At 64.5% G+C, this 9,971-nt stretch overlaps 2 protein-coding genes across 3 annotated transcripts in view; one reads left to right on the forward strand and one right to left on the reverse strand.

The window, feature by feature from the left end:
- The window catches only part of LOC102249421 (gamma-glutamyltranspeptidase 1), a gene marked incomplete at its 3' end in the record, with an annotated part of 33,110 nt that overhangs the window by 11,365 nt on the left and 11,774 nt on the right, over positions 1–9,971 (reverse strand). The window contains exon 3 of the mRNA XM_014533354.1: positions 9,550–9,555. Within this exon, the coding sequence (XP_014388840.1) occupies positions 9,550–9,555 (6 nt within the window). The remainder of the gene's footprint in view (positions 1–9,549; positions 9,556–9,971) is intronic.
- Positions 5,507–8,578, forward strand: LOC106724780 (collagen alpha-1(III) chain-like). 2 transcript variants are annotated; one of them, XM_014533360.1, is made up of 3 exons: positions 5,507–5,838; positions 7,470–7,500; positions 8,085–8,578. In XM_014533360.1, the coding sequence occupies exons 1-3, from the start codon at positions 5,508–5,510 to the stop codon at positions 8,191–8,193; spliced, it is 471 nt and encodes a 156-aa protein (XP_014388846.1). In that variant the 5' UTR covers position 5,507; the 3' UTR covers positions 8,194–8,578. The 2 variants fall into 2 exon arrangements, 1 of the variants encoding a protein (XP_014388846.1); XR_001360617.1 differs by lacking the exon at positions 7,470–7,500.

Below are 9,971 nucleotides of genomic sequence, written 5' to 3' on the forward strand. Positions count from 1 at the left end.
GGACGGGGGGCGGGGGACGGGGGACGGGGGGCGGGGGACGGGGGACAGGGGACAGGGCCAGGGGCTGCGCCAGCCGGCTCTGGGCCACCCGACCCTCTCCTCCCCCCGAGGCACAGCCCAGTGTGAAGCCCGAGACATATCCCTGCGCCTCCCGCCTGCCTGCCGCCCAGAACATGTGCCCGCAACCATGTGCCCTGACCGGGAATCGACCCGTGACCTCCTGGTTCATAGGTCGATGCTCAACCCCTGAGCCCCGCCGGGCGGGTGAACCCACTTAATCTCCACCACACCCCAAGCGGGGTGCCTGTCCTCCCCACGGGGCCGATTGTCAGCGACCTGCCCAAGGCCCCAGAGCGGGTGGGGCACGTCCAGGCTCCGGTGGAGCAGGCAGCTCCAGGACCCAGCCTCTCCCCTCAGCTCGGCTTCAGCAGCTGGTCACATGACATGCTCACCCCTGAACCCAGCATGGGAGTCTGGGGGCTCCCAGGAGGGGTCCCTGCTTGATAGAGATGGGGTTCTTACTGGGATGGGGCCCTGTGGCTTAGCAGGGAGGATTTGGGGGGGTCAGAGATGGGAGGAGCTTCTGGCAGAAAGAATGACCTGACCCAGCCCTCGCTGGTGTGGTTCAGTGGATAGAGCGCCGGCCTGCAGACCGAAGGGTCCCGGGTTCCATTCCTGGCAAGGGCACCTGCCCAGGTTGCGGGCTCGTTCCCTGGTGGGGGGCGTGCAGGAGGCAGCCCATCCATGACTCTCTCTCATCATTATGTTTCTGTCTCTCCCTCTCCCTCTCCCTTCCTCTCTGAAATCAATAAAAATAAAAAAAAATAAAAAGAATCAGGCACCAGGGCTTCTGGCTGAATTCGACGCAGCCCCTCCCACCAGCACCTCCTGTTCCGTCCTCCAGAAGCTGTCAGCGGGCTCTCTCCCACGTGCCAACCAGCCCTGCCCCTGCCAATGCCCTCAGGGACAGCCTGCCTTCTGCCCTCTTCTCCACCAGGCCTGACAGCCTCCGGGCACGCCCTGTGCCCTGGCAGGGAGGCTGGGCCGGGTTAGGGCTCCTGACAGCAGGGGAGGGGCTGTGCCGGGAGGTCTGCCGGCCTCAGGGGCTGGGCTGGCAGCACCAGCACTGGCTCAGGACACAGAGCTTTCCCATCCCTTGTGGCAGGGATGGGCAGGCCTGGGCAGGGCGGGGCCCATCCACTGGGGTGGGCCGTGCCGGGCACCTTGGGGGCATGGCCTCCTGTCTCCTGGGCATGGGGCTCTCAGCTCAGACTCCCCTCAGGGCCCTCCCCTCTCCCCGGGGAGAGCGCGCCATGAGTTCCTGAGGCCCATACGCCAGCCTCCCCTGTCCATCATCCGTCTGTCCACCCACCATCCCAGGGCCCAGGTGGGCTCCCTGAGGGGCAGGGGCACGCAGGGAGGCTCAGACTGCAGGGAGTGCGGGGAGGGTGGGCGGCTCGGACGCATCTTTTTCTCAAAGATTCACTAAACACCGTCCAAGCCCAGAGGCCGGGCTCTCACTCAAACCGGCACCAGGAGGGGAAACCAAGGCTGGAGAGCGGATGGGGCCCAGTGCCTGGCCTCAAACCCCCACCCTGCCCGGCCGGCATGGCTCAGTGGTGAGTGTCGACCTGTGAACCAGGAGGTCCCGGTTCGATTCCCGGTCAGGGCACAGGCCCGGGCTGTGGGCTCCATCCCCAGTGTGGGGCGTGCAGGAGGCAGCCAGTCCATGACTCTCTCTCATCATGGATGTTTCTACCTCTCCGTCCCTCTCCCTTCCTCTCTGACATCAATAAAGTTTACAAAATAAGATAAAATAACCCAGTCCAGCTCCTAAGGACCCTGGGGGCTTACCTGAGGCCCGGGGGCACCCGGAGACCAGGAAAGCCCGGGTTCCTCCGGGGACAGCCCTGGGCTGGGGCGGCCGGGCGGGAGGAGGCAGGCGGTCTGCCTGGGAAAGTCTAGGCTGTGGCGGAGCCGCCTTCCGGCTCCCGGGGAGGCAGCTGTGCGGGGAGGTCTGAGGGGCCTGAGGGGCCACGGCCACGCCTGCCCCCCCTGCAGCGCTGCTCAGGGGGCCTCGGAACTGGGCCCGAGATCCGGGCGGCACCTCCCAGGAGGAGCTGAGGCAGGAGGCACCGGAGGGACTGACTCGCTCACCGAGTCCCAGAGGCGGCGAGAGGCCAGCCAGGTGCCCGTGTGCCTGCGGGGCAGCTGCCGGTGCTGGGGCGGGTGGAGAGCAGGGGGTCCTTTAAAGGTCTGGGCTGGCAGGGAGGACGGGCGGAGGCTGGCGCACGGGCAGGAGGGGGCGTGGTGACTCGGCCCGTCCCCGGGGGACTAAAGTTCAGGAGGCCCGGAAGGTGCGGTGACAGCAGTGACTCTTGGACCCCCAGGGGGAAGGACAGGGGTGGGGACAGAGGCAGGGGATCCCCCTCTCTGGGACTCAGATCCTTCCGAAGGGCAGAGTCTACCAGAGCCCCTCGAGGGAGCCCCAGGCGGGGTCCCCCACTGGCCAGCCTTGGCTCCCTGGCCCCGTGCAGAGCTCCTGACCTCCAGGGTCACACACAGCGTCCCAGAGCTGGCCCCTGGGGCGGTGCTCAGACCAGAACCCAGACCTGGGAGGCCTCCCCACCACCCACAGCCCTCAGCCAGATGCCAAGGGAGCCTCGAAAACACGGCCTGGGGCCCGGCCGGCGGGCTCAGCGGTTGAGCATCAACCTATGAACCAGGAGGTCAGGGTTCGAATCCCGGTCAGGGCACAGGCGCGGGTTGCGGGCTCCATCCCCAGTGGGGGGCGTGCAGGAGGCAGCATCACTGATTCTCTCATTGATGTTTCTCTCCCTCTCCCTTCCTCTCTGAAATCAATAAAAATATATTTTCAAAAAACAAAAAAAAAAGCTCAGCCTGGGGCCTCGGCTCAGGCCCAGGCCCCCCACCCCCGCACCCCCCCAGGAGTATGATCGCCTCAGGCCCCAGGAACCACCTGCGCAGCCTGGAAAGGCAGGGCCCACAGAGGCCCGAGCTGGTCCACGGTCACTGAGGCCAGCAGTGCAGGCCCCGAGCTGCCGAGTGGCCCGGCCCAGCCGACCCAGGAGGTCCTGACTCAGGAGCCGCTCTGGCCGGGCCCTGGGGACCTTGGACACGACTCCCCCTCCCCCCAGGCCCTTATCTGATAAGGACGAGGATAAGGATCAGCCACTTCCTGGGTCGTGGCTCCCTCCCGCTCCCTGGCCAGGTGTCTAGACGCCTGAGGACCGCCAGCCGCCCCCCGCCCCGCCTTCCCCGTCTCTAAAGCGAATCCACAACCGCCCTGCAGGGCTGTGCCACCCGACAGACAGGAGACACCGAGCAGACAGGGCCGCCCGCCCCGGGTCACGCAGCCAAAGCGATCCGTGTCCTGGCACCGCTGCCCTGGAGTGGCCCAGAGATGCTACAACTGCCAATCGGCCTGGGCATCACCCCAACTGCGGACCAGAGTGACTGGGAAGACGAACAGGGAAGAAGCCGAGGCCCAAGGCCCAGGGCCTGTGCCCGAGGGCTGGGCACCAGCCAGGAACATCGGGGACCGGCCTTGCCTGAGGGGTGCCTTGCAGGGCTGTGGGCTGGAGGGGAGGGGTTGGCAGGGGAGAAGCACAGGGCTCCGCCCCTACCTGAGCCTGCTCAGCAGTTCTCCTCCTGTCCGGGGCGGGCACAGCGAGCCGGTGGCGATGAGCGCCGTCACCTGTGCCCGCCCGGCAGCCTCGGCCGGTCCGGGAACAGGACAGGAGGGCAGGTGGCTCAGCAAAGGCCGTGTTAACAGAGGCGTGATACGCAGGATGAGTCCGTCACGTTCTGTCCTGCTCGGCCTCCCTCCCCCTGCACACAGGCTGGGGGCCTGGGGGACCCTGGCCTCCCAGGCAAGGCTGCAGGGGCTGAGCTGGGGGTCTCCTCCAGACCCCACGCCCCCCGGCCTAGGCACAGAAAGGGGGGAGCTCCCCATCTCCAAAGACGTACAAGCCTCACCCACACACATGCTCTTTTTCTTAGGTGGTGGGGTGTTTTTTGTTTTGTTTTTTATATAATTTTTTATTGATTTCAGAGAGGAAGGGAGAGAGAGAGAGAGAGAGAGAAACATCAATGATGAGAGAGAATCATTGACCGCCTGCCTCCTGCACGCCCCCCACTGGGGATGGAGCCTGCAACCTGGGCCTGTGCCCTTGACTGGGAATCAAACCCAGGATCCTTCGATCCACAGGCTGACGCTCTATCCATTGAGCCAAACTGGCCAAGGTGGGTGTTTGTTTGTTTTTTTTAATTGATTTCAGAGAGAGGAAGGGAGAGGGAGGGAGGGAGGGGTAGAAGCATCAATGATGAGAAAGAATCATCCATCAGCTGCCTCCTGCACGCCCCCTGCTGGGTGGGGATGGACCCTGCAACCTGGGCCTGTGCCCTGACCAGGAATGGAACCGTGACCTCCTGGTTCATGGGTCGATGCTCAACCACTGAGCCACGTCGGCCGGGCCACCCAAGGATTCTGACTCTGCCATTAGCACCACCCCCTCCCAACACCTCTACTCACCCCCGAGCGAGCGGAACTGAGGCTGAGCCAAGCGAGTTCGCGGGCGCGGCGGAGAGGAGGGTAGGGAAGAGGGCAGAGCAGCCAGCTCGGAGTTCTGTTAATCCTCCAACTCAGCCCAGGGCTGTGTCATCCCAGCCCCAGAGCCACCGGTTGAAAACAGGGCCCAGCCCCAAACCCATTCTCAGGCAGGAAACCCAGGCTTAGGGGAGAAGCAGCTTGGCAACCAGGCGGCCCCCCGAAACCACTGTGCCCACAGCGAGGAGTCACCCACCTCGCAGCCTCCTCCGCCCTGGCCACACGGCCGCCTGGGAAGCTGACTTCCCCGACGCCCACCCTGGCAGCCTAAGGCTGAGAATCAGACCCGTCCTCTGACCACTATCTGCCGGAAACCTGTTGAAATCTGCCGGAGACACCCCAAAAGCGAGGGGCACCCCTAGAGTTGTGCAATGACCCTTGCACAACCGACCCTGCCCCACGCCCCCCACAGCCCAGCCAGAGCCGCAGCGGGGCGAGCGTGCCCCGAGAGCACGGCCCCAGCTCGCTCCAGACCTGACCCCCAACCCCCGTGACCCCGTTCCCCTCTGCCCGCCAGACCCTCCCAGGCTCAGCTTCTCCACGGGGCACCCTCCCCCTCAATTCTGAGAAGCCCGCTTCCTCCAAAGCCTTTTCAGAGAAGCCAGGCGGCCGCACCCGCCCTTCTCCGCCCACACCTGTGGCAGAGGGAGCGCAGCCAACCCTGCGGGAGCCCAGGGCTCTGCCCACCTGCGGGACCCCCCTGCTGGCCCGTCCGCAGGAGCCCTGCCCTGTCACCCCGAAGGGCAGCTCACTCCCTTCACCCGGGAGCATGACGTCGGGCAGAGCTGGGGCTGGACCCCGGGCCCCCAGACGTTCCGGGAGGCCCCAAGCCCGAGCGTCTCCCCCACCATGACGTCCAGCAGCTCCCTGGGGGGAGATGTGCTTTGGGGTGACAGCCCCGGGGTCGGGATGCAGGACCCCCCTCCATCCCAGCTCACCTGGCGCCAGGGCAGGGCCTCCTGCTGCCCAGCACAGGACTGAGTCCCGGAGCCCAGCTGGGGCAGCTCCACCCTCCCTCCCGTGCTGGCCGGTGGGGGAAGGCTTTAAAGGCACAGGAGCCGCCCCAGGTGGGAGGAGGGCTGCTGGCCTCGCGGACTCAGTGGGGTTCCACACCCTGACCGAGCCCCGAGGCTCCTGGGCCTCAGGAGGGCTGCCTGGGCTTGCGTTTCCAGCAGAGGCAGATCAGACCCAGGGTCCCCTGAAAGGAGGTGAGCTTCCCCCCAACTTACGATATCCAGAGAGGGGGTCACACAGCACAGGGTGGAGCCAGACGCCTGCACGAGGGGGGGTGGGTATAAGCAGCTTCGACCCCACCAGGTCCGAGGGGCCTAAGGTTCTCTCTACAACCCCGGGGTCGGGGTCGGGCTGCACCTCTACGCAGGCCCTCTCCCTAACCCGCCCCCCCACCCCCGACCACCCTGGAGGCGGTCCCTCCAAGGACCCAGGTCACTTGACCTGAAGGGAGTCACATGACCCAGGGGACCCTTTCCTCATCCCCCAACTTTCTGGAGTCGTGAGCAGACAGACCAATGGAGGACACAAGGCAGTGAGGGTGAGAGATGGGCCATCACCCACCCCCGCCCCTGCTCCTGCCCATCCATGGCATGGGGTGGTGCCCCCCATCAAATGCCATGGGGTGGTGCCCCCATCGAATGCCATGGGGTGGTGCCCCCCATCCAATGGCATGGGGTAGTGCCCCCCATCGAATGCCATGGGGTCGTGCCCCCCATCCATGGCATGGGGTGGTGCCCCCCATCGAATGCCATGGGGTGGGTGCCCCCATCGAATGGCATGGGGTGGGTGCCCCCCATCGAATGGCATGGGGTGGTGCCCCCCAGGGCTGGCCGGCCCAAGCCTTCCTGTGCCTCTGAGGTCCACACCTGGCCCGCTGTCTGCCAGAACTGCCCCCACAAGCACAGCCCTGGCTTAAATTCATTCATTCATTCATTCATTCATTCGCCCATCGGATCCTGGCCCATCTAGATTCCTCTCTCCAGGACCCCCCAGTCAGACTGTGGGTGGAATAGTACGGTTAGCCACGAAGGAGGAAGACCCCAGGGCCCCGAGGGAGGGGCAAACATCCTGGGGGTCAGGGGGGCATCCAGGCAGAGCTGGGATGGCACTGGGGAGGCCAGGCCTGGGGGGGAGAGAACCCCTTGGGCCTGGGGGCCTGGAGCTGGAGGCATCTCCGGGAGCAGAGAGGGGGAAGGGAGGCGCGCCCTCCCTTCACCCTCCACGCCCTCCCCAGGCGTCAAGGCTGGCAGGGACGGGCCGAGCGCAGGCCTTGAAGGACAGGCGCTGGACTTTGAGAGCCCAGGAGGCGGTGGAGGTGTCATGGGGCCGGGTAACCCATTAACCCCACTCAGCCTTACGACCCCGGTGTGTGCCCATTAGCTCCTCAGCCAGCCGTGCAGGGGGCAGGGCCGTGGTACAGAGGTGCTGGCTGGCGGCTGGCCGAGCTGGGCTCTTCGCATACTTGTTCCTGGAAGAGCTTTCCTGGGCCAAGCTGCCTCCAGCCAGGGGCAGCTGTCAGGGCAGCGGGAAGGGGGCGGGGTACTGTGGAGAGCGGCTCCCAGGAGGCTGAGTGATGTGAGCTGCGGGAGGTGCAGCAAGGAAACAAAGCTTGATCAGGTGCATGTGATTGAGTAGATTCGAAACCCCCAGAACGTTGTAAACATCTTGACCTGCCCTTCCTTTGCCTCGTGGGATCCGGCTATAAAATAAAGACTCGGTTTGCAGGCCGTGGCGCTGTCTCTCCATCCGAGAGCAGCATCCCACCCGGCCCCAGCTTTGTTCTCTTGTCTGTCTTTTCTCCATCCTTCACTGCCCCCCCCCTCAGGTTCACCCCTGGCTGTGCCGGCTCAGCACAGGTAGGTACCCCACCATCCTGGTGCCTTTCATATTTTCTTAAAAAATATATACTTGTATTGATTTCAGAGAGGAAGGGAGAGAGAGAGAAACATCAATGATGAGAGAGAATCATGGATCGGCTGCCTCCTGCACGCCCCTCATTGGGGGTCGAGCCCACAACCCGGGCCTGTGCCCTGACCGGGAATCATACAGTGACCTCCTGGTTGACAGGCTGATACTCAGTCCCTGAGCCCCACCGGCTGGCCGGGCCCTTTAATCTCCTAATCGCCCTCCTGTCCTGGCACCAGCGACTCAGAGAGCCTCCAGGGCCGTGGCCAGGGAGGCGGCTCCGGCTCTGCTCCAGTGGGCAAGGCTGGCTGGGCACCGCCCGTCTCCCTCTGAGAAGTGGGCCCCCCGTGGCCTCCTGGCCCGTCCTGTCCTGACAGGCTGGGACCTGCCTCACCTCTCTGCCCAGGTGCTCCCCGCACGGGGAGGCAGCACCCCGTGAGGGCAAGGGATTTGCCCCAAGCCATCAGCGGGGCAGTGGCCCGTGACCGGAGCAGGGCCCTGAGACCCGCTCCCTCCAAGTGACCTCTCCTTGCAGCCTGTCCCGCCCGCCCCGCTACCAGATCCCAGGAATGGCCGTGGCCGAGCTCCAGGACGTGCCAGGTGAGCCTCGTGCCCCGGGTGGACCCCAGCTGGTCGAGCCATGACATCCCTGGGTGCAGCCAACAGCCTCACGGGGAGTGAGCCAGGCCGGCAGGTCTGGTCAAGATGCAGAGTGCCTGCTCCAGCCTCCAGAGCCTGCCGGGCCGGGAACCCGGGCCTCGTCCAGGACTCTCTGTGTCTCCTGGTATCTGCCCCAAGGACACATCTGGGAAACGGACGGAACAAGTGACCGCAAATCCCAACATCACGGCATCTCAACCCTAGGATCCCAGAATCTCCCACGTTTCGTCTCTGACCTCCCATCTCCAGTCCCCCATCTCCCACAGCTGCCCAGTGGGGGACTCATTGTCTCTAAAGACAATGAGACTGGCTGGTTGGCTGGTGGCTCAGTGGTTGAGCGTTGACCTATCAACCAGGAGGTCACGGTTCGATTCCTGGTCAGGGCACGTGCCCGGGTTGCAGCTCAATCCCCAGCAGGGGGTGTGCAGGAGGCAGCCGATCCATGATTCTCTCATCATTGATGTTTCTCTCTCCCTCTTCCTCTCCCTTCCTCTCTGAAATCAATAAAAACATGTTAAAAAGAAAAAAAAAAGATCTTCCCGGGTCATGCCTCAGTTTGCCTTCCTAGAATGCTCTCTGCAGCGACTGTGAGTCCGCCTGCTCCAGGTGGGCCCGCCCGCCACTGTCCGAGGCCACAGAACAGAGCCACGCAGACCACACGGAAAGGATGGGAGGGAGACACGGCTTGTGGGGGGGCTGCAGTGGCCAGTGGTGGTGGGGAGACAAGCTCTGGCCAACAGCAGGCACGGGCAGGTCCCCGTGCCCCCAGCGCCTGGCCAACACCCCTGGCGCCACTCCCGGCTTCATCCTTTCAGCACCGCCTTTGATGTGCGGCTGGAGGCTGGAGCGCGGCCAAGTGCGTGGGCCTCGGAGATGTCAGCCTGTTAACACCTGGGAACGTCCAGCCGCAGGGCCCGTCTGGCACCCGACGGACTGAGTCCACCTCCCAAGCTCAGAGGCGGGTGGCAGCGCGACCAAGGGCAGGGCATGGCTTCTAAGGGACCGAGGCCCAGATTGGACCCCAGCCACGGACGGCCTGGTCTCCTCTTCCTGCCTCAGTTTTCTTTGCCTTTTAAAAAAATATATATATTTTGATTGATTTCAGAGAGGAAAGGAGAGGGAGAGAGAGACATCGATGATGAGAGAGAATCATGGATCGGCTGCCTCCTGCATGCCCCCCTCCCAACCCCCCCACTGGAGATCGAGCCCGCAACCCGGGCACGCACCCTTGACCAGAATCAAACCTGGGACTCATCAGTCCGCAGGCCGGCGCTCTATCCACTGAGCCACACCAGCCAGGGCCTGCCTCAGTGTTCAATCTGAAGAGCCGGGCTCATGACCACAGGTGTGGGGTGGATCTGCGGTAGCCAGTCAGATGGACATGAGCAGAACACGGACACTGAGTCAGGTACAGAAGGTCAGTGTGGAAAGCCCAGGTGCCTAGCAACAGGCAGCATTGGGAAAGCGAGAACCTTGCCCCCAGGGTCGCCTCTCCTCCCCCAGCACCTGGCGGGTCATGCGGCTCAGACCCCCTGACCTTTCCTCCCCGGGCATCGGACCCCCTTGGAGGAGGAACCAGGGGCCGAAGAGGGGCCGCCTGTGACCCCCATGCGGTCCTTGCACGACTGCTCCCTTGAGCATTAACCCTGGCAATGACGTCTAGGCCCCAGCTATGTCTCAGCTCCGGGCCCAGAAGAGCGGCAAGACCAGACGGGCGATGCCACCGGGGACACCCCGACCACCTGCATTGACTAATGATCCC

Source organism: Myotis brandtii, unplaced genomic scaffold, assembly GCF_000412655.1.
Source record: "Myotis brandtii unplaced genomic scaffold, ASM41265v1 scaffold97, whole genome shotgun sequence".
In the NCBI taxonomy this organism is placed as follows: domain Eukaryota; kingdom Metazoa; phylum Chordata; class Mammalia; order Chiroptera; family Vespertilionidae; genus Myotis; species Myotis brandtii.